The 23,816-nt window shown below is 52.9% G+C and overlaps 1 protein-coding gene across 5 annotated transcripts in view; it reads left to right on the forward strand.

Annotated features, from left to right (window-relative positions):
* The window catches only part of PITX2 (paired like homeodomain 2), a 28,728-nt gene extending 21,055 nt beyond the window's left edge, over positions 1-7,673 (forward strand). For 4 of the 5 annotated variants that reach the window (XM_077300601.1, XM_077300602.1, XM_077300603.1 and 1 more), the window contains 2 exons: positions 3,237-3,442; positions 6,217-7,673. In XM_077300601.1, coding sequence (XP_077156716.1) covers positions 3,237-3,442; positions 6,217-6,765 — 755 coding nt within the window. In that variant the 3' untranslated portion in view covers positions 6,766-7,673. Of the gene's footprint in view, positions 1-802; positions 1,508-3,236; positions 3,443-6,216 lie in introns of those variants that run through there. The other variant, XM_077300600.1, reaches the window with a different exon arrangement.
* The last annotated feature ends 16,143 nt before the right edge of the window (positions 7,674-23,816 follow it).

The following is a 23,816-nucleotide window of genomic DNA, read 5'->3' on the forward strand; positions in this document are numbered from 1 at the left end:
TATGGGGGTGAACTCCCAGGGAGAAGGGCACTATGTTAGCAAACTGAAGAGAGCACCTTGATCACTGGCTTTCATTGTAGGGGTTCCCCAAACCCCTTGGCTAGGTCTGCATAAGCCTCGTGAATGACAAGGAGAGGGTAACTTTTCTTGCGAAAGCATTCAGAGCCGGAGGCAGCAGGGCTCTGATGGCCTTCATTAATCGCTGCTCCTAAGGAGAAGTCGAGAAGCACTTTGAAGGATTAAACCGGAGAGCGGAGGCCTTCGATTTTTGCTTCAGCGCAACTGAAAATGAACGGCCCGGACGACATGCTCCAATTAATTTAGGATTGCACGCTCAAAAGTCAGGAGGGCCAACTGCGCGGATATTGGCGCGTTGCCTCTGTGTGTCACCCACCGGCCTATCAAGCGAGGGGCTTGGTTTTAGAGGGGCGGCCGGGCAATGTGTTCGGCCAAGACCGTTGGGGCCAGTCCTTGGAGGCCAAAGGCGGGTGTCTCGAACCCGTGGCCAGGGGCAAGCCTGCAGCCAAACCAAACAGGGCGCCTGAAGTGGGCGGCCGGGGTCCTGCTTCCCCTCCCGGTCCCCTCTGCTCCCCGACCGGCGGGCGGCGGCGCTCTGAAGCCCTGACTGGTGCAAAAAAGCCTTTCCCGTCGCCCTGCCCGGGCGGGCTGATAGGCTGGCCTGGCTCCGGCTTGCGCCTGGGCGTCGCGCCTCCTGATTGGCTGCACGGCGCGTCACTCCCGCCCCGAGCGGCGAGTGGCGAGGGCTGGGGAGGCAGGAGGGAGGGGAGACGAGGGGGCCGGCTGATATCACTGCCCCGGGAAGGCCGCCTCTGGGCTTAAGATGTTAGGCGAACCGGGAAGCGGCGGAGCTGCGCGGGGCTGGGGCTCGCCGGGGTACACGTCTGCGCGGGAGCCGGAGCGCCACCGAGCGGGGCCACGCCACTGCGGGTGGATCTAGCCGCGTCTCGGGCTGCGCCCTCCTGTCGCCCACCGGCCACCTCGCCCCTCTTCATGCCCGCCGAGGGTCGCCTGGGGAAGCTGCGGCCGACCTGCCCGCCGCCGGCCGAGGCTCATGCGGGGCGCCCTGTCGAGAGAAGGGAGGGCGGGCGACAGACCGCTGCGCCCTGAGCTGTTGCCGGGACTGGCTGCTGCGGGCCGACCGGGGGAAGCCAGTTGGGCTCTCTCGCCCGCCGCGGACGCTTCACCGGCCTCCGGAGTCCCCCAAGGGGACGCCCCCACCGGACCGGGCTGGCCCCAGCGCTGGGCGCCCCGATGAGCTGTCTGAAAGAGCCACTGAGCCTCGAGCGCCTGGGAGCCGGCCAGAAACTGGGCTCGCCCTCCCCTGCTTCAGCAGCCGCTGCTGCCGGCCACTATCACCACCAGACGCCGCCCGCCCTGGTCATGGCTTCGGCCCTGGCCCCCGGACAGCCGCGATCGGCCTCGGAGTCGGCCAAACACCGGCTGGAGGTGCACACCATCTCCGACACCTCCAGCCCCGAGGCCTCAGGTAAGGCGCTCTGCCCAGGTCGGACGACACCCTCCCCCTCCCCTCTTGCCCCCCCTCCCCCTTATAGCTCCCCAGAGAAGGAAGGCTAGGAGCCTAAGAACCCAGAGGGGACCCGATCCTGCGGAGGAAAGGGCAGGGAACTCTTCTGCTCGTCCAAGGCAATGCAAATGTCTGGGGCTGGAAGGAGGTGCTGAGCAAGTTAGACCTCCCCGCCTTTCATCGCGGGGAGTGGGACCAGCTGTTTGCTGGGGACAGAGTTCAGCCCGCACAGAGTGACAATTGGGACCATGATTTAGCCGAGTCATCTCGGTGCAAGAACAGCCCGGATCTGCTCCTTCTCAGCCAAAGCCCTCACATTTGGCACAAACAGCCTGATCCCAAGGAGCCTCAGCACCACCGACCAGGTAACCTGATGCCGCCGAGGGGATCGTTGGAAGGACATTTGGTTTCCAAGAGACCAAAGCTGTTCTTCCCAGTGGGGCCCCCCTGAGTGCAGCGAGACCAACAGGTCCACACAGGTTGTGCTCCGGCGCACGACTTCTTGGGACTCTCCCAAGTCCCTGGGTGGGGCCGGCTTCCTTGTGAGCAGAGCACTCCAAGCACTTCAGCTCAGTTTTGATGTGGATCATTGTGCTCCATTCTCACTGAGCCCAATCCCACCGGTGGGTACTGGGAAGCCAGTATCAGATGCGTGCAACTAAAGGGGCCCAGCGGTGACCCGCCTCTGCATCCTTCTGGGCACGAATCGTTCATGCGCACGGTCTAGAAATCGTTATAGACGCATGCCGTTTTTGAAAATATGCCGTGTGAGTGAATCGTTCACTTTCTGGGTCTATTCACACTCCTATCTGTACAAGTGAAAGGTGGCGTCACCTGGCCCATTTCGTGTCTGATAATAATAGTGCGAGTTTTGGATGCTCTGCCTTGTTCGATACACAGCGGTGGGCATGTCTAGGTCCGCAGGAATGAGGTTGTCTAGTGACAACCTGGCTGCTGTCTTAATGTGCCTTTCTGATAATATTCTGGATGCAAGCAGAGCTGTGTGGAGGCACACACCTCTGTGCCCATGGAAATCTTGTGGGCCTGCTGTCTGCTCTGTCACAAAAGATGGCAGGAGCAGTGTCTGTCATGGTTAACCGACTGCAGATAAACATGTATTTCACTGTAATGGCAACGCAAGTTTACGAGGCAAGCCTTTTGCCCGCGAATCATGTAGCCTATTTGGGGGCCCGGCTGGAATATCTTTCCGGATACGGCTTGGATAGGGCGTCAGTGCAGCTAGGGGCTTGCAAATGTGAAATCCAGCAGAGTCCGGGATCCAGGCTTTTCATTCTATATTTTCTCTGGAGGAAGCCGCTTGACATCTTTGGGAGTAATCGCCACGAAAGAGCCCTTTTCTCTCCGTGCCTTTGAGTTGCACTTGATATCAATGGGCTTTCATATGAACCCGAACCCCTAGACCGGACACCAATCCCAATGATTTCAAAGGCTCTGCCTCGGGATGGGACTTGATCCTTCTACTCTAACATAAATTGTTTCGAGGAGTGAGTCCCACCGGTTGAAGTGGAGTGGGGAGCGAAGCGTGCTAACTCCTCCGGCTCAAGCGGGTTGTGAAGAGCGCCATGGTCTGGCCAGCGAGACTGCTTGAGCTGCTCCGGCTCTCCTACCCCCTCCCCCGTCCCCGTCCCTCCTTCAGCCGCTGATTCTGGTCTCCCTCCCTCCGTTGCAGAGAAAGACAAAAGCCAGGCAAGCAAGACTGACGACGCGGGGCCCGAGGATCAGTCCAAGAAGAAGCGGCAGCGGCGGCAGCGGACTCACTTCACCAGCCAGCAGCTGCAGGAGCTGGAAGCCACCTTCCAAAGGAACCGCTACCCGGACATGTCGACCCGCGAGGAGATCGCCGTCTGGACCAACCTCACCGAGGCCAGAGTGCGGGTAAGCGCCGAGGCCTGCTTGGACGGCGGGCTGGCAGGAGGCCGGTGGGGCGGCGGGAGGCGCGACCCCGGCTGGCAGCCGCTTTCGCTTCCCCTCCTGGGCCACGGCGGAGGCCGGCTTTGGCCCGAGCGCAGCGCCGCCCGGGCAGCTGGCCAGATGACGGACGGCCCTGGCCGGGCAGCGTGTTCCGAACGCTGTGCAGAGGGGAAGCCCGGCCAAGAGAGCCATGCTGGGCAGGCTCCGACCTGCGTGCAGCGACAGAAGAGAGGCACCGCGGGCCTCTTGACGGGGCCCAGGCACACACCACGGCCCGTCCCGGCATGCTGCGCCGCTCTCTTCCACTCCCCTCCTCTCACAACTACCATAGCCCCCCCCCCCGCCCCCTTTCTCGTCTGAGATTTATTGCTCCTCGGGGCTCTCTCTGAGTGCCACTAACCGAGCAGGCCTGGGTTGCGATCCCGAACACGCGTCCTTTGCAGTGAAGCCTCTCCCAAGGAGCCGGGCCGACTGGCGAGTAAGGCCGCGATCCTCGGTGCAGGGAATGCGATGGCAGTCAGGGGGCTTCTTCCCAGGGAAATGCATTTTCGGCTGTATTGCAACTGGCCTTCGGTTGAGGTCAACGTGGGAAAGGATGGGACTTTAGAGGAACCGTATTTAATGCAAAAAGGCGGCTCCGGAGTAAAGCTAGAGAGACAGATTGCTTTCAAGAAAATGTGCATGAGAGTGAAGAATAACAAAAACTCTGCTGCTGAAGCACATTTACTCGAAAGAAAGTCCCACTGAAGCCATCAGCTCTTACTCCCAAGCAAACGGCCTTATGACCGAGGTAAAAATCCACTTCGGCGCGGCCATGTCTGTATTTTGAAAGCCGGCCGTTGCCTGGGATCAAATTCCACGGATGCGGAACGCTTTTATTTTGTGGAATGGCTTTTGCTACAATAAGCTGGAAGCAAAGCAAACACATCCCCAAGATTTTTTAATTAAAGGTCCAAGAGCCGTAGATTTGGGGCTCAGCTGCCTTGTGGAAATCCACCAAAAATAATTAAAAAGCCCGACCTTGACTGCTGCTCAATCGGTGGGGTGGGGGGGAGCGGCAGAGGGCATTTGTGCCATAACCAATTTAAAGCAAAAGGCTAGGATCGCTTCTGGCCAACCCAAGCTCAGGAGGTCTCGATCCTCAAACCAATTTAACTCCCCCCAACGGTCCTACCTTGGAGTACATCTCAGTCGGCCTGGCTTCTCGGGAAGCGCCACTTTAATTAAAGAGTCCATGGGGGACGGGGGTGTTACAGTTCAGGCCTCTGGCTGTTTACTCGCAACTCCAGTGGGGCTCGCCCGCAAGTCAAGGTGCGCAGGATCGCCACCCCGGTGGTTGTTTAAATTCCAGCTGTTTCGACTCCACTGGGCCGTGGAGTCCCTGGGGAAGCAGCCGCTGAGCCGCAAGGCCTTGGGCTCTGCTGAACTGCACAAAGGCGAAAGGCAAAGCAAAAGACCCTGCCCGCACCTCGGCCCACGAGACGAGGGGGTGCCTTGGCCACAGGAAAGGCGCCCCCCACCGAATGCCTGGCGCCGAGCAGAAAGCCAAACACCCCCATTGGGAAAGGGCTGAGGCTGCGGGTGGGGGGAGGGGGGGAGGGGAGAAGGACGGGGAGGGCCGGGGAAGAGGCCCTGCCTTTCGGCCTTTCGTTTTCCAAATGGCCAGGCTAGCGAGCAGAATGGCCAGCTATTCCTCCCCTGGCTCTCTCGTTGGACCTCTGCAAGCTGGGCGTTTCTGGAGGCGGTGGGCAACGTGGAGGCTCGAATGCCATCTCTGCTAGCCCCCTCCTGTTCCCCCTAATGTTAAGAAACAGGCTGCGTAAACAAAAGGCGAGTCGGAATCCACATCCCAACCTGGCAGGCGGCAGGAGGTGGGGGGGCTGGCTGGATGTGGATTGGGGAGAAAGCGCACCCACCCTCGCCATTGTCCGTTGCCTCGCATCTTACATCTTAAACGCGGCTCTTCAAGGGCACCGTGGCCAGAAGGGCGAGCGGAGTCGGTGCGGAAGGCTTGGGATTTACCGATGATTAGAGGCAAATGCGCCCCTGTAACAAGCTGTCGAGGTAAAGATTTATTAGGCTCCCCTCCCTTTCTCCTCCTTACAAAAAAAAAAAAGGAAAAGCAAAGAAGGGAGGATTGTGTTCCTTTGAAGAGAGAGCAAAATTGCTAGGGTTGGCGGCACTCTGTTCTGAAATAATATGCGTATTTAAACCTGCAAAAAGGGGAGAGCGCTAAGATTTTATCCGGTGCGTTTGGCAAACGGGGTGGAGGGTAGCCTTGGCGGGAGGGACAAAGACACGCTCAAGTCTACCTCTTTTGTTCACCACCTCAGTTAGCAGAACGAACAAAGCAGGAACCTAACCGAGGGTGGTGGCTGGAAATGGGAAAGGAGCGGGTCTTGTTTCCTGGCGCTCTAGCAAAGGTAGTGATGTAGGATCTGGACTTCAAGGTGTATGTGGTCGTACCTAGTAGATCCCAACCTAGCCCCCCACCCTCAATCCATTCCAGCCGACAGATTTAGGCCGTGTTCTCAGACTCGCCTATGAAGGGGGGGGGGGGTCCTTCTGAACCAAGGCTCCTTGCCAGAAAACAGTCCCCAGTGCTCCACCTTTGAGGCCGGGCAGATTCCCCGGGAAGGGTCGGGAGGGGCGGTTGCAGGGCCCTCTCTCCATTGGCTCCCCAAGTGACCGGCTTCTCTCCCTCTCCCCCTCCTCTTGCCGTCCCTTTCTGCTCAAAGGTTTGGTTCAAGAACCGGCGGGCCAAGTGGCGGAAGCGCGAGCGGAACCAGCAGGCGGAGCTCTGCAAGAACGGCTTCGGGCCGCAGTTCAACGGCCTCATGCAGCCCTACGAGGACATGTACCCGGGCTACTCGTACAACAACTGGGCGGCCAAGGGCCTCACCTCGGCGTCGCTGTCCACCAAGAGCTTCCCCTTCCTCAACCCGCTGTCCTCGCAGAGCATGTTCTCGCCGCCCAACTCCATCTCCTCCATGAGCATGTCTTCCAGCATGGTGCCCTCGGCTGTCACCGGCGTGCCGGGCTCCAGCCTCAACGGCCTCAACAACTTGAACAACCTGAGCAACCCCTCCCTCAACTCGGCCGTGCCCACGCCCGCCTGCCCCTACGCCCCGCCGACCCCACCTTACGTTTACCGGGACACGTGTAACTCCAGCCTGGCCAGCCTGAGACTCAAAGCCAAGCAGCACTCCAGCTTCGGCTACGCCAGCGTCCAGAACCCGGCCTCCAACCTGAGCGCCTGCCAGTACGCCATGGACCGGCCGGTGTGAGGTCTCCGCCCCGCCAGGCCTACCATTCGGTCACCGGCGCCGCGAAGCCGCCCCCACCCCGCTTCCGAAGGACCCCGCCGGGGCGCCTCACTCCCTTCACCCAAGGACTGGACGTTCCGATCGAAGGTTGACTGGCACCACTGAGAAAAATCACAGCAACAACACACAAACACACACACACACAGGGACAGCAACTGGGAATTCGGGAATTGCTCTCCCGCTCTCTAAACAAGGAATGGGGGGGGGGGAAGGACGAGGGATTTCACTGAAATGACTCCCCCCTTTGTTTTTCAAAGGCTCTTCTCCAGCTACTTGTCACTTAAAAAAAGAGGGGGGTAGTATTTCCAACAGCTACAAGGACATATATTATTATAAATATATATAAAAAATACGGACAAACGTTTGACTGGATATGATACGACATTTTAATGTTCCTATAAGCTTGTTATTTTTTATGTTTAGCATTCTTAACATTAAAAGGAAAAAATGACGGGAAAGGATGTATATATATATCAAAATGTCAAATTAATTTTATAAAAGCAGTTGTTAGGAATATCTCCACAGTGTTTTTAAAGGAAAAAAAAGTTAGGCTTTAAAATAAAGCATGTTACACAAGAGATTAGGGATTTCTTTTTTGTGTTTTTTTTTCCGCTTGCGAGCAAGGGAATGTATATACTAAATGCGACACTGTATGTTTCTAACATATTATTATTATTAATTATTATTATTAAAGAAAGACCCATTGTGTGAATATCGGTTTTAGAATAGTAGCGCTGGTGGATGCAATGTTGACTCTGAAAACTACCAATGTAAAACATACCCTGTGTATAACATTATTGTTTTCCTTTTCAGCCGACATTGGAAAAAAAATGTGTTTTCTTTCATGGGAGTAAACTATACCGCATACAGATTTGTCTGAATATATTTTTTTTAAGTGGAGGTGAAATTGGCGGGTAATCGTGCATGTCTATTGATTGAAAGATTTTCGGCCTACTGTCCAGAGAAATAAGAATCATGAGCCATTAAAAACAGAACTCTTTCCGAGGGGGGGGGGCTAAATCTGCCCTTTCAACATACTCAGCAGACCAAAGGGTTGGTCAGTCGTCCAAGGGTCTTCTTGAGTCTTTCTTGGGGGGGGGGTGTTACTGCACCCCTGGCTGGTCCTCAACACCCCTATGGGCACTATCCGTCCCAAGTACTCGAGCTGTGCTCCTACTTGAAAGGAAGTCCCATGGACTTCGGCGGAGTTTACGACCTAGTTAGTAAATGTTTACAAGAGGACGGTCGAAAGTCCTATTAGATTTTTAAGAGGCGGTTTTCCATGGTTATCTTCTCTTCTCTTGAAATCTTCCGTCTTCCAAATGTCTGTCGGATTTCAGAGGGCTTCACTTTGGTCCGGTTGCGAGGAGGAGTAACAGTACTAGTAATAGTAGTAGTAATGATAAACAACAGCAACAACAATCTCCTCCTAAGAATGCATCTTCTCCGGCGCGGTCTCTCTTACCCGAAAATCCCCCAGTGGGTGCGCAGGAGAATGCTCCTGCCCCCCCCCCCCCGAATCCGGCCACCAGAGGCGGGGGTTGGACACCGCGGAGCCCCGACACAGAGCCGGGGGTCGGGGAAGGGTTGTGCGGCAATCTGTAGCCGAGTGGGAAGGTCGCGCTCTTTGTGTTTGGCATGCTGGGATATTGACCCATTCATTCTCCAAATGCTTGTTCCTGCAAGGAGGCCGGATTAGAGGCTGCACGGGACAAATCAAGATGAATTGCAGCTCCAGCCCTCCGAGCAGAAGGTCTGCGGGAGGGGGGAGAGGCGGGGGGAGCTGTGGCGCTGGAAAGTCCCCGGCCGCCCCTTCTCTCGTCCCTCCCTAGCTTGGGCGCGCGTGTTTTCCTTCGCGGGGACTTTACCAGCAGACAGCCGCGCCTTTGTTCCGGGCCCTGAAAGAGAGCGATGCCCGATCCCGCCTCCTGTGGAGGAGCGCCTGTCGCTGCAGACTTCTCTTCCGGCGCGTTGCCCTCCCCCCCTCGCTTTCCCCTTTTGTTTTGGAGGAGTGGCAGCCTCAATCCCGCAAAACCCACAAGGGGCGGGGAGGGGGCCACCCCATCTCTTTTGGGCCCTTTGATGCAGGAGGAAGGGAGGGGCATGAAAAAGAGGGGGGCGCCCGCAAGGAAGGCCTCGGGATCGCTCGCCTTCTTTAGGCCGGGATCCTAAGCAGCAGCCCTCCTGGCATCCGGGCTGTGCTCGTGGAAGGGGCCTGCAGATCTCCTGCGGATCTGCTGCGATCTCCTGGAGACTCTATTCCCCACCGGTCGAGTTGGGAGGCAATGCATTCAGGTGGGTCGCCGTGTTTGTCTGAAGCCGTTCGACCCAGTGAATAGAGTGGCCCTGGTGGTGGGGAGTAGGAGCAGTGCCGCTGGACTCAGACCTGGTAGGAAATGGGTCACGTGGATCTCACCGGATTTAGAGTAGAGGGGGCCTACCATGGACACCCCCCACGCAAAAAATGAAAGGTGTTTTATCCCCTCCCTCCCTCCCTTCTGGGGATGAAGGGAGCTTTGTGTCAGACTCTCCCTGCCCCATAGCCAGGGGTTGCCATCCCTCTGGCCCCACAACACCTGGGAGCCTGGGGAATATATGCCTTGGAGATGTTGCTCTTCTAGGGAATGAGGATCTGATCGCTCCCGGCCCAGGATGCTGCGACTCTCCTCCGCTGTGAGCCCAATGCCTCTTCCGCCCAGAGGTCCTTGGTGCTCAGGAGAAGGGCCAGCAGCATTTCCCAGCCACGAATTCCATGGAGCTCATCGAGTGGGGGTGGCCGATGCGGGGCCGGGTGCGTGGCTAGAGCCGCAGGTCCTGCCGGCTTCCATTTGCCTGGCAGAGAAAATGGATTTGCTCTTCGGTGATCCCCCCCCTCCCCCCCCCCGCAACATCTTCCCCAAACATCTGGCGAGTCTGAGCTCGGTAGGAGGGTGACTATTAATGGGATTATTAACGGCAGGTCCCCGAGAGGGTCTAAATTAAAGCGCTCCCCAGAAGTCCCCAGACAGGTAGTCCCTGGCAAGCGTGCCTTTGGGCGGGGGGGGGGGGAGCTTTTCTGCTCCGCCTCCAGGGGGAGGGGGAGACTGCAAAGGGCGGCGAGGGGCAGAGGCAGCTCTTCCGCCAAGGCCAGTCCCGCCCCCCGCCGAGCGGGGTCTGCTCTCCCGAGGCCTCTCTTGGGCACTCGGGGGAGATCCTAATGGCCGGCCGGAGGCGGGGCTGGGCGACGACAAACAGAGCTGTCTGGCCGGGAATCCACATCGCAATCCACAAAGAGCCCAACGCGCCTTCTTCCGCCGCCGCAGCCTCTGAAGCCGCCGAGAGTCACGCTCCACCCCCTGCGGTCCCTTTCATGTGCGCCCAGGGCGGGGGAAGCCGGAGCCATGGCCCGGAAAGTTTTAGGAATAGAGACTCACTACGGATGGACTCCGGGGAATGGTGGAGGACAGGAAGGCCTGGAGGATCATTGTCCATGGGGTCGCGATGGGTCGGACACGACTTCGCACATAACAACAACAACGGATCGACGGTGGAGGCGCCACGCCGCTGCTGACCTCCACGCGTTGGTCAAGGGCCGCGGAGGGGGGGACGAAGGGGCGGCCGCCTTTGACTTCCGGGGGGGGGGGGCCTGGAGACAGAGAAGACGGCGTGTTGGGCACCTCCAAAGGATGAGGCCTTCCTTCCCCGGAAAGAAAGAAAGAAAGAAAGAAAGAAAGAAAGAAAGAAAGAAAGAAAGAAAGAAAGAAAGAGTGGGAGGGGGCGCAGTGCAGGGGGACAAGAACCGCTCTGCAGCCCACCTGCCAGCCCACCTAGCTACCCTGAGCCGGGAAGGAGACACAGTGGATTCAGCAGCATCTACTCCCGAGGAAGCAGGTTTACGATCGAGCTCCATAGTGTTGCACGTGTACCGGGACAATGAAGGAAAGAAAGACTTTTATCCAGTTATGGTGATCAGGTCTGTGAGCCGAGAATATCGCTTGGATCTAGCACCCCTCCAACTCCCCCCCCCCAAAAGTCACGGTTTGTTGTTGTTGCTGTTGTTGTTTGTTTTTAAGCCGCACCTTTTCTATTCTGACCTCAGTCGGGGCTGCTTCGACAAATGGCTGAAGCATCCAGTTCCATGAAAGTGCGATAAAGCGAGAGTGATAAAGCGAGAGCAAAGGCAAAGAAATCCTTTGACTGGCTCCTGGGGGTGCTGGCTAAGGTGGCCGCAAGGCAGGAGCCGAGAGTTTTACAAACAAGGTGTGCGTGGGAGGGGGGGGGAGTCATGCCGTAGATTTCCATATCGATTAAGCATTTAAATCACAGCTTCGCCCCTTTTTAAGGGGAGGGTTTGACAGGCTGTGTGTCGCTCAACGTCTCTCATCCCGGGCTGTGTTTTCAGGTTCAGAATAAACTCAGAATAAGTGGCTTCCAAAGTAGCATTTTATTTTATTGGGGGGAGGGAGGATGGTCGTGTTTCGTCTGATGGGCCTGGCAGTCCAACACCTTGCTTCTTTAGACCTGTGTGTGCCTTGCCCGCACACGTACACCCACATGCACACACATAACACACAGGCACGCACATGTAAGCGACACGTCTGTCTAAACAAAGTTTTCTTTCTCCGAAAAACAGCCCTGTGAAGATGACTGTAGTCCGATTTCTGCAAGCGTGCAAGCAGATTTCGACACCTCCCCGCCATACCTAAGCATTTTAAGGCCATATAATTTACCTTGATAAATGCCCAGTTTGGCACGCCATTTTCTGCTCCTGGTAGACCGGAATAGTCCTAATCCATGAAGGAGGAAGGATTTACACCTTTGGGGATCCTGCTAAGACTGAACTAATTGATTGCTAACCCTCTCTCTCCCCTCTCCTCACAATCTTATGTGCTGAACACCCCCCCCCCCAGACGCCACGTGTTCCAACGTCAGGGTCCTTCCCGCTGGTTCCCCCACAGGACTGGACACTGGGAGCAGGGCCGTCTTAACAGCGTTATGGGCCCCTGGGCAAACCAGTGTGCTGGGGCCCCTAGGAGAACTGGTCCCAGGACTAAAAAGGAAATGGTCGATGATATTAAACATATATTTACTTTTTGGGCACGTCAACAAAACTGGTGTTATGGCATTAGAAACATGCTGCACAGCAGCAACTAATCAACATGATAAAACATTTGAACAATTTTGTTGTTGTTATGTGCGAAGTCGTGTCCGACCCATCGCGACCCCATGGACAATGATCCTCCAGGCCTTCCTGTCCTCTACCATTCCCTGGAGTCCTTTTAAGTTTGCACCTACTGCTTCAGTGACTCCATCCATCCACCTCATTCTCTGTCGTCCCCTTCTTCTTTTGCCCTCGATCACTCCCAGCATTAGGCTCTTCTCCAGGGAGTCCTTCCTTCTCATGAGGTGGCCAAAGTATTTGAGTTTCATCTTCAGGATCTGGCCTTCTAAAGAGCAGTCAGGGCTGATCTCCTCTAGGACTGACCGGTTTGTTCGCCTTGCAGTCCAAGGGACTCGCAAGAGTCTTCTCCAGCACCAGAGTTCAAAAGCCTCAATTCTTTGACGTTCGGCCTTCCTTATGGTCCAACTTTCGCAGCCATACATTGCAACTGGGAATACCATAGCCTTGACTAAACGCACTTTTGTTGGTAGGGTGATGTCTCTGCTTTTTAGGATGCTGTCTAGATTTGCCATAGCTTTCCTCCCTAGGAGCAAGCGTCTTTTAATTTCTTTGCTGCAGTCCCCATCTGCAGTGATCTTGGAGCCGAGGAAAATAAAATCTGTCACTATCTCCATTTCTTCCCCATCTATTTGCCAGGAATTGAGAGGGCCGGCTGCCATGATCTTTGTTTTCTTGATGTTGAGTTTCAAGCCAACTTTTGCACTCTCCTCCTTCACCAGCATCAACAGGCTCTTTAGTTCCTCTTCACTTTCTGCCATTAGAGTGGTATCATCTGCATATCTGAGGTTGTTGATATTTCTCCCTGCAATCTTGATCCCAATTTGTGACTCCTCTAATCCTGCCTTTCTCATGATGTGCTCCGCATACAAGTTAAATAGGCAAGGCGACAGTATACAGCCTTGCCGAACTCCTTTCTCAATTTTGAACCAATCCGTGATTCCATGTTCAGTTCTCACTGTTGCTTCTTGACCTGCATATAAATTTTTCAAGAGACAAATAAGATGCTCTGGTATTCCCATCTCTTTAAGAACTTGCCACAATTTGTTGTGCTCCACACAATCAAAGGCTTTAGCATAGTCAATGAAGCAGAAGTAGATGTTCTTCTGGAACTCCCTAGCTTTTTCCATGATCCAGCGTATGTTGGCAATTTGATCTCTAGTTCCTCTACCTCTTCGAAATCCTGCCTGTACTTCTGGAAGTTCTCGGTCCACATATTGCTGGAGCCTAGCTTGTAGGATTTTGAGCATAACTTTGCTAGCATGAGAAATTAGTGCAATGGTGCGGTAGTTTGAACATTCTTTGGCATTGCCCTTCTTTGGGATTGGAATGTAAACTGACCTTTTCCCATCCTGTGGCCATTGCTGAGTTTTCCAAATTTGCTGGCATATTGAGTGTAGCACTTTTACTGCATCGTCCTTTAAGATTTTGAATAGTTCAACTGGAATGCTGTCACCACCACTAGCTTTATTGTTGCTCAGACTTCCTAAGGCCCATTTGACTTCACATTCCAGGATGTCTGGCTCCAGGTCAGTAACTACCCCACTGTGGTCATCAGGGATGTTAAGCTCGCTCTTGTATAGTTCTTCTGTATAATTTTGCCACCTTTGCTTAATCTCTTCTGCTTCGGTGAGGTCCCTACCATTTTGGTCCCTTATCATACCCATCTTTGCATGAAACGTTCTCTTCATATCTCCAATTTTCTTGAAAAGATCTCTGGTCCTCCCCATTCTATTGTTTTCTTCTATTTGTTTGCACTGTTCATTTAAGAAGGCATTCTTATCTCTTCTAGCTTTTCTCTGGAATTCTGCATTCAATTGGGTGTATCTTTCTCTTTCTCCCTTGCCTTTCACTTCCCTTCTCTCCTTAGCTATTTGTAAAGCTTCCTCAGACAGCCATTTTGATTTCTTGCATTTCTTTTTCTTTGGGATGGTTTTAGTTGCTACCTCTTGTACAATGTCGCGAACCTCCGTCCATAGTTCTTCAGGCACTCTGTCTATCAGATCTAATTCCTTAAATCTATTTGTCACCTCTACTGTATATTCGTCGGGGATATGATTTAGTTCGTACCTGAGTGGCCTAGTGCTTTTCCCTACTTTCTTCAATTTAAGCCTAAATTTTGCAACAAGAAGCTCATGATCTGAACCACAATCAGCTCCTGGTCTTGTTTTTATTGCCTGTATAGAACTTTTCCATCTTTGGCTGCAGAGTACATAGTCAATCTGATTTCTGTGTTGACCGTCTGGTGATGTCCATGTGTAGAGTCGTCTCTTGGGTTGTTGGAAAAGAGTGTTTGCTATGACCATTGTATTCTCTTGACAAAATTCTACCAGCCTGTGCCCTGCTTCATTTTGTACTCCAAGGCCAAACTTGCCTGTTATCCCAGTTATCTTTTGGCTTCCTACTTTAGCATTCCAATCCCCCATGATGATAAGCACATCATTTTTTGGCGTTGCTTCTATAAGGTGTTGTAGGGCTTCATAGAACTGATCAACTTCATCCTCTTCAGCAGCAGTGGTTGGGGCATAGACCTGGATCACTGTGATGTTGAATGGTTTGCCTTGGATTCGAACTGAGATCATTCTGTCATTTTGGGGATTGTATCCCAAGACTGCTTTTCCTACTCTCTTATTGATTATGAAGGCTACTCCATTTCTTCTGCGAGATTCTTGTCCACAGTAGTATACCTGATGGTCATCTGAATTAAATTCACCCATTCCTGTCCATTTTAGTTCACTGATTCCTAAAATGTCGATGTTCAGTCTTCTCATTTCTTGTTTGACCACGTCCAGCTTGCCTTGATTCATGGATCTGACGTTCCAGGTTCCTATGGAATAAAAATCTTTACAGCATCGGACTGTCTTTTCGCCACCAGTTACTTCCACAACTGAGCGTCCTTTCGGCTTTGGCCCAGCCGCTTCATTCATTCTGGCGCTACTCGTACTAGCCGTCTGCTCATCCCCAGTAGCATATTGGACACCTTCCGACCTGAGGGGCTCATCTTCCGGCGTCATATCGTTATGCCTATTGGAACTGTCCATAGAGTTTTCATGGCAAAGATACTGGAGTGGTTTGCCATTGCCTTCTCCAGTGGATCACCTTTTGTCAGAGCTCTCAGCTATGACCTGTCCGTCTTGGGTGGCCCTGCACGGCATAGCTCATAGCTTCACTGAGCTACGCAAGCCCCCTTGCCACAACAAGGCAGCGATCCTTGAAGGGGGTTTGAACAATACACAAGCTTAAAAAACACAATAATATTCAGTAAGCCACACAGATTAGATGGCACAGTATGAAATTGCTATGAAATTCTAATTATAACAAGCATTTGCAGCATTTCTTTTCAGAGAATTGCTTTATTATTGGCTTGATGGCATTGGTCTTCACTATGTCATTTTCCTTGCACATGAAAGCCAGTTCACAGGATGCTGCCCAATGATGCTACGAAGCAGATTTTTAAATATGTTTCAGTGTTGGAAAATAATGTTTTCCTGTACAGTTGTATTTATTTATGGCAAGCCACTTAGCATAAATAGATCAGCATTGGGGCCCCTATGCTCAGGACCCCACCCCCACCCCGCCACAAGTGCCCATCGGGCCCATGCTTTAAGACAGCCCTGGCTGGGAGTCCAGAGATGCCTTCAAGGCAGATAGATTGACATGCAGCAATTTGCAATGATCTGGGTCAGCCACAGAATCCAGACTAGCCCACAGGAGACAGTGGTCTGCTCAGGGCCTTTCACTCATTGGCCACAAAGCCTACAAAAGCACTGATCTATTGGGGTCCCTAAACGTCCATCTCTTTGCCATCCTAAACAGTATCTTACTTGGAACTCTTCGGTGGAACGGCCTCCCAGGAGGCCTCCTGGGAAAGAGTTCTTAGGGTTGCACACTTAAGCCCAATAACTTCAACTTGAAGCAATATCTGTTTTTTAAGAATCCAAAATTAGCCATGGTAAATGAATAATGCAACTAAAATCAATGCCCAAGCTCAATTGATGTTTTTTCTTTCCAGGTCTCACAGCGCAGTCCTTAGCAGAGGTAAACTCCTAGAAGGGGTGCATTGTTAGCCTTGCCTATCCGTAGATACTTCAATTAAACCAATGTCCTTGGTCAGAGACACCCCCCCAGTAAAACTACTGGTCAGTATATCCTATTCCTTTCTATGGTATTTACTTCCAGGTGAGAGAGCACGCATGCACAGAAAGGAGTCCCAGCTGAAATCTAAGAGACCTCCGGGTTTCTACCTGTTTACTTGGAGGAAATCTCCCTTAATCTCTACAGAGGGGTGCCAAAATCTTTCACAGAGTCCCTTTGAACTTCCTCCCAAGAGAGTACTCAGACTGCAATGCTACTTGGATATAAATCTCAATAAAATTCAAGGTGCTTTAAATCCAAATAACTGCCTATGTAGAATGGTTGTGAAACTGAAAAAGATAATGTGCTGACTTCGCCTGTCTTTTTAGGTCCCACTGAACTTGGAGCTTTAGTTCCAAAGAACTATCTTGTGCTGCCTGACCCTGAGACATGGCTACTCAAGAGTAAGCCCCATCTTGTTCAAAGGTACTTCTTCCATAAGGATGTATATGCTCAGGACTGCATGAGGCTGAATTATGCCCTGGTTTTCCATGGGCCTTCCATGGATTTCCACCAACAGGTGGGCCCCATCTATTCTCTGGCTGGCCCTATAGAACAACAGACCTTTGCCTTGAAAGGCCAGAATGCCCTTGGCAGGCAGTGGCTTCCCCTTCATTGCATCAGCACTACCCCGGCCTCATCTGTGTACAAACACACAGCTCATCTCTCATCACTCTATGGACAGCTGGGGGCATTTGATTAAAATTGTGATTAAAATCTTATTTATCATGTGGCAGAGTTATGCACAGGAAACAATGATTAAAGTGTGGCACAAGATGATACAATGCCCGCCCCTCCCCAGCATAGGCCACTTTATGGCATCACTGCTTTACTAGCAGAATTTAGCTGTCCAGTCTGTACTACTACGGAGAATGCCTGCCTAAAACAGAGTGATGATCTGATTGTGGGAACTGTGGCCCTTTAAGAGTCCACAGATACCTTTTAAGCCACAGAAGCTATCAGGGCACAAGATGATAAACTGCAAAAGTCAGCCCGGCTCCAGCAGTGCAGGGGCTCCATGCTGGCAGGGACTTATGGGAATTGTAGTTCATGGACATCTGGAGGGCCGCAGTTTGACTATCCCTGGTAGATTGTCAGAGGAGGAACTGGAAGATTCAGGCTAGATTTGCCACTCTGCCATGGAAGTCTGATGGGCCACCAGGCTCCCCATTCTGGCCCAGCCTAGACTCCCCTATGGGGTTGTGGTTAGGATAAAATGGAGGAGGAGAAAACATTGTCAACTGCTTTGAATCACCATTGGGGAGGAAAGTGGATCCACATATCCAAATGTGTACATTTCAAACAAATTGCAGTCCCAGGTGAAGTGTGGCAGTCGACTTCAAAGGGCAAGCACCTTTTGCAACCTGAAGGTTGAGGCTGCGCTGTGGTGAGGAGACTGAGCCTGGTGCAGCGGTGGCCTGAGCCTAGGAGGTGGACGCTGTTTTTCAGCCAGACCTTGGTCCCTGCCCCTGTGCAGAATGGGAACAAGTATTGCAGGGCAAGGATTTCTGGCATGGGATGCAGGGTGTACTATGAATCCTCAAAACGGGGGTTCAGACACTCTGCTTCAGTTCTAGGGGTTCCGTTTGAGCAGGCATACAGACTGCATTGAGAACTGACTGGACAGCAATGCATCCACCGCTTTTAAAGACGTCTCCTGGCAGCAAAACCTTTGCAGGGGAGAAAAACTTCCACAGGACATAGAATCATAGAGCAGGAAGGAATCTCCAGGGTCATCTAGTCCAACCCCCTGCAGAATGCAGGAATTCACAACTACCTGCCCAGCCACAGTGACACCAATTTCATGCCCAAGTGATTCCCTCCCCCAAAAATCTCCAGAATACAGTCTGGCCTGGAGGAAATTCACCTACCATCCCACAGTGCTGATGGGAATGCAATTCCCTGAGAATGCTCACCACCTGCCTAAGTTCATAAATATGAACAACCCAATTCAATGCAAACATTTTCTTGCAAATAAGCCCTCGGCCTGGAGTATAGGCCTAGAGGAAATGGTCCTCGGAGAGCAAGAATGGTGTAGCGGTTGGCACATCAGGCTGAGAGCAAGCAAACTCCACCTGGGACACCTGGAGTCGCTCTATTGCCTGCTCTGGTCAGCAGAAGTTCTTCAGGGGCACAGGCCTTTTGTCTTCACCTGGGAGCTGATCTTTTTAACTGGAGATACCCAGATTGAACCTGGAACCTTTTGAATACCAATCTCATGTTCTGCCTCTGAGCCATGGCATGACAAGGCCAGTATACTCCCCTCCCTCAGAGGCAAGATGTTCCCTTTGTTTTTATTTCCCTCCTGTGACTGATCTGCCCCAGTAATGTGTTTTCTTCTTTCCTGAAGAACTCTGGCTATCCCACCCTGTCACACTATGATATTTGGGCTGTTGTCTTAGCTCTGGAACCTGAGGGAAGAATAAGGAGGCCACTTAAACAAATGCCACTCAAGGCATTTTGAAATTCCAAAATAACAAAATTTAAATTTAATACAGGGGAAAGGTCAGGTGAAATCCGGAGTTGGATATTTCTGAGGTTAGTCAATATAAATAACTCTTGAGGTAAAATCAGCACATGCACAGACTATAGTTTTTATATAGTTTTTAAAAACTATTCACAGTTATTTAAAATCTTTATACTGAAAGGCTCCTGTTCCAGTGTTTTTCTCAAACCCTTCAGTACACTATCTTTGAGTATTTTTCTGACTTTTGGTTTCCAAAATGCTAGTACACTCTTTTCAGTACCCAAACCCCTTCTCTTGAAACATTAGTACTTGTCTTGAGTTTTTAACTGACTCTCTAAAAGGTAGTTTCTAACCACAGGAGAGCAGGGATCTTCATACTTGTTTAGACTGGATAGGAATTTTTTTCTCTATCCCCTTTCCTTGATCTAAATGGGAGTCTCCATCTAACCACCCACTCATCCATGCCAACTTTCCCCAGTTCTCCTGTTTATGTTAAATTGCTCTCTGTCAGGATTGAATTCCAGAACTGTCAGTACTCAACTTTTCTCAACTAGGGTTGAAATCAGACTTAATCTTCCTCAGCATCCAGTTCAGAAGTCTTTCCCTGTTCAGCTGATGTTAACCAATCAGATTTCTTGGAGCAGCCTGTCACTCAAAGTTCTCTGGCTCTGTGAAGCATTAACCTTTCAGGGTCCTTTATTTGTTTACATAGCACTTCTAAGCTTTTAAAAGCCCAATCCAGCACAGTGACACTCTGAGGTGGTTCCTTCAGCCCATAAAGTTTACTGGGTCCTCTTAGACCAACTCTGTTCTTCAACCTAAGTTCCTTTTCCAGATAAGAGGCCAAAGAGGCCTTGAGATTCTTGAAGGAGAGAAAAATTGAATTACAACATGAGTAGGAGTTGCTTGCACTTGGAGTAGAAATCATGAAAAAACATGATGACACTCTCTAAATTCCCATTCTCCTTCCATTCCTCACAAATTAATTTCCATATCTGACTCTCCCTACCACCAGCACTACTTTACCCCGCTTCTTTCCTTCTGGAGCTTTCTGACAACTGCCCTCAGTCACTTCCTTTCCCTCAGCTCTTCTTCATCTTCCAAAACAGGTAAACTGCCACAGGAAACCTGCTTCCTTGGTCACATCTCTACTGTACATGTATACTACATGGCTTCCCCTAAAGAATGTTGGGAATTGTAGTTTGGGGAGGTCCAGGTGAGAAGCCAAGTAGAACACCAAGCCCTGTCAGAACACCAAGCAAGTCCAGGGTTGCTCCTCAGAGGCAGACTACCTTTGAATGTCCCTTGCCTTGAAAACCACATTGAGTCACCATAAGTCTGCCACAATTTGAGGTCATGGTTTGGGGAGACATTCAAGAGTGTTGCATTCCCACTTTTCCAGACTCCCACCATGGAACAAGAGTTCTTGGGATAGCAGGAAATTATTCTTCTGTCAGCACAGAGTCTCTGTTGTGGAGTTAACTTTAATCTACCCCCCCCTCCCCTCCATTTTTCATGGTGGAAAATTTTATAGGTGGGGATTTGCATGTTTTGGAATTTTCAACTGCCTGGAAGAGGGGTTGAGTCTTGTCTCTTGAAAACAGTCTTAATGGGGTGTTATTCAACAGATAATGTTATTGATTTCCATGCCATGAAAAGCTTCAACAGGCTATTTACATGGATTAAGAGTCCATGTAGAAGAGCTGCGTATTTTTTGTAACCTATTTTTTTTTACTACAGGAAGGAGTCTCAAAGCCTCCTCCTCCTAACAGGTGGGATTCACTGCCACAGCAAGTGGTGGCAGCTACAAGCAGAGCTTCAAGAGGGGCTGGATAAAAACATGGAGCAGAGGCCCATAAGTGGCTCTTAGCCATAACATAGAGCACTCTGTCTGGGGGCAATGCTCCTCTGTATTCCTCCTGCTTGGGGGGGGGGAAGGGTCACAGTGGGAGGGCTTCTGTGCTACAGGAGAGAAAGGTCCTGGCCTGACTATCCTACCTAATAGTCTTCTTGCTGCCCCCTTCAGGGTCTTCTTCTCTTTGTACACCAGACATTGCCTATTCCAACATTCTGGAGTTCTGGCCTCACTGCTGGACCACCTGATGGCACTTGGGGTTTGGCCACTGCCCTACACAGAACGTTGGACTGGATGGGGCGCTGGCTGGATCCAGCACGGATTCCCTTATGTTCTTAATAGTAACCCTTTGTTCAAAGGACAGGGCAAGAGCCTCTTGTGGCGCAGAGTGGTAAGGCAGCAACATGCTGTCTGACTCTGACCATGAGGCTGGGAGTTCAAGGTTGACTCAGCCTTCCATCCTTCCGAGGTTGGTAAAATGAGTACCCAGCTTGCTGGGGGGTAAACGGTAATGACTGGGGAAGGCACTGGCAAACCACCCCGTATTGAATCTGCCATGAAAACACTAGAGGATGTCACCCCAAGGGTCAGACATGACCCGGTGCTTGCACAGGGGATACCTTTACCTTTACCTTAAAGGACAGGGCATTTTCCTCCATGCCCGCAGGCAACCCTATGAGTGCCCCCTACAGCACCTGGCATGCAGATCAAGCTAACTGGTCTTAGTAGCAGTGCTGGGGGTCAGGTCTGACAATGTGCCAACCCAAGGTATCTTTACTCAGAAGGAAGCCCTGTTGGCATCAGTAAGGCTGACGGTCAAGCCAGGGCTCAAGGGTTTCAGCAGGAAGGTGGGACACCAGCTAAAAGGAGTGATCTGTGGCACCCCCTTTGCTGGGCTTCTGCAGCCTTTGGTCTTGCCCAGTCAGGAGCAGCAGAGACTTCTTTCAGCTTGTGTGGCTTCCTCGCCCTCACATACTTCTAATGAGCATTGAAAGTGCATTATCCACGGTGTGCATAATAGGCCTTTGTCGAAGGCAGAGAGAAGGGAGAGATGCCCTTTGCAGGCCTGCGGCTTCTCTAGCTGGGTGGCACCGAGCTGGCTGGCAGCGGCAGACCCATCCTGGGCAGGCAAACAAGCAACCACCCCTCTTGCCCTCCCTCCCCACCCACCCACCCACCCGGCAGAGGTGCCTTTTGCTCCCGCTCTCTTGGCCACCAGGTCTCTTGGCCTGCCCCCCCTCCCCAGTCCGGCGTCCCGGGGGACAAAGGCCCTCCCCAGCCTCGCCCGAGGCTCGCAGTCTGCAGGCCGCGGCTTCCTTCCTTCGCGGAGCCAGGCCCGCTCCTGCTCGGGCTCCCTCTTTCCCCTCGCCTTTCCGGCCCTCCCGATAGGTGCTGCGCGGCGTGTCCGGGCCCGGGGCAGGAGCCCCCGGGAAGGACTGCGCCAGGTCCGAGGCGGCTCCCCTCTCTCCGAGCCGCCTGGCAGAGGCCGCGCCTCACGGCCCTGCTCGCTGCTTTTCCTGCCTCCTCCGCCGGGAACGTGAAGAAGCTCCTCGCAGGGCGGCTGCAAAAAGCCGGGCCGAAAACGGAGGAGGGAGGGAGGGAGGGAGGGAGGGGGGCGCCTGGAAGAGGAGCGCGCCGAGGCTGCCCAGCGCCGCTTGCCTTCCCTGCGACAGACGGGCCCGGCTCCCCTCGGGAATGGCTCGACGCGGACCAGCTGCTCCGACCTCCAGCTCGGGAAGGAGAAGTGGCGGGAGGGAGGGAGGCTGGCGCGGCTCTGTCTGGAGGCGCATCTCTCTGCAGCCAGGCCCGCCGGAGCAGTGGCGCGGCTCCCGTCCCGGGGAACCTCCCCTGAGGATGGGGGCCTGGTCGCGGCTGCCTAGGCCGAGCCGCCAGGTATCGTGTTCCTTCGGCATGGTCCGCCTGCGCCTCGACTAGTCCGGTTTAATGCCAGAAAAGCCGTGGCCGACGCGGGAGCCGCCGGTCTCACGTTACTTGACGGGCTAGGTTTTCAGGCGAGCCCCTGGAGGAAAGCGCCCTGCGAGTTATCGCCACGTTTCGCGGGTGTAAATGTGCCTTTCCCCTTCCCCGTGGCTACGGAGGAACCCAGAAACCTCCCGACCCAAAGGACTCGAACAAGGGCTGCAACGGCGATCCGCAGCTCTCAAGCGCCCAGTCGCTGTATTCGAGTACAGCCCGATCGAATTTCATGCGGCTTACTTCCGAGTAAGCCTGATTGGAGAAGTGAGCTCCAACAAAACCCCTGGGGATCCTAGGAGCCCATCATTTGAGCGAACTCCCCTGCCAGCGCATCGAGGCAGCCGGATCCCTGCAGGTTTACTCAGGCCCAGATCCTATTTAATCCCGTGGGACTTTCTCCAAGTCAGGCCTTCCTTGGAGTCGCCCAGAGTCCTTCTGCCCACTCAGCAGCAGATCCAATCGCTTCCAAAGGGATTGGCTAGCCACAAGGTCCAGGGCGGGAGCCCCACAATTCAGCGGCCCTGACGACTAAGTAAGGAAATGAGCAGGATCCGAGCCCCGTTGGATGGAAATGGAAGCAGAGCGGAAGAGGCAGGCTGCGACTGGACCGGAACCGCTGCGTTTATCTGCGGGGTGCCAGATGCCCACTCGCTGGCAGCCTGACCTAGCTCAGGAGAGAATTGTTAGGGCAAAATAGTGCGTGTGTGTGTGCATCCTTGATTGAAATGAGCACATATACAGATTCCCATTTTAGCCGATTAAGTTCACCGGTGGCAGTCACACTCTCTGAGTACAGCCCTTCCTCACAGGGCTGTTGTTGAAAGGGGTGGCCAATCCGCTCCTTCAAAGCCGCCCTCCTCTCTCGGGGGGCTTGAGAAGAGCCGAAGAGGAACTACCAGCCAGAAGCCCCCCGTTTCATAGCGGGTTTGTCCCTAGAAAGCTGATACCCTGAAAGACCCTTGTGGGTCTTCGAGGTGCTGCTCCGGACACGCACCTGAACTCGGACCTTCACCGAACTGTTTTATAGCAAGATCGAAGCGACAGAGGCAGGGCAGCCTTGCAAACCCGGGCTTAAGCTTCCACGTTTACACAGCGTGGCGTGATCTCCTTTCCAAGTCAGTAACGCCGAAGCGAGGAGCCTTCTAACGCAATCCTATAATTGCACATTTGTTGGTTATTTTCCTGATGCTGTTTACTAATTTGCTGCTCATTGACTTTCTTCTTATATTTGTAATTTGGGGGTTTCCGTTTCACTGTCTGCAGAAGCGCGCGCGCGCGCAAGGAAGCTCACACCTCGAATAAAACTTTTGTTGGTCTTAAAGGTGCCACCGGACTCCAAGGGAGTTGCCTCAGGGATACCCACTCTCTCTGTGTGAAACGGCGGCTTGCGACGGCTGCCGTTGACTTATTCCAAAACAACC

Source organism: Paroedura picta, chromosome 10 (assembly GCF_049243985.1).
Source record: "Paroedura picta isolate Pp20150507F chromosome 10, Ppicta_v3.0, whole genome shotgun sequence".
Lineage (NCBI taxonomy): Eukaryota > Metazoa > Chordata > Lepidosauria > Squamata > Gekkonidae > Paroedura > Paroedura picta.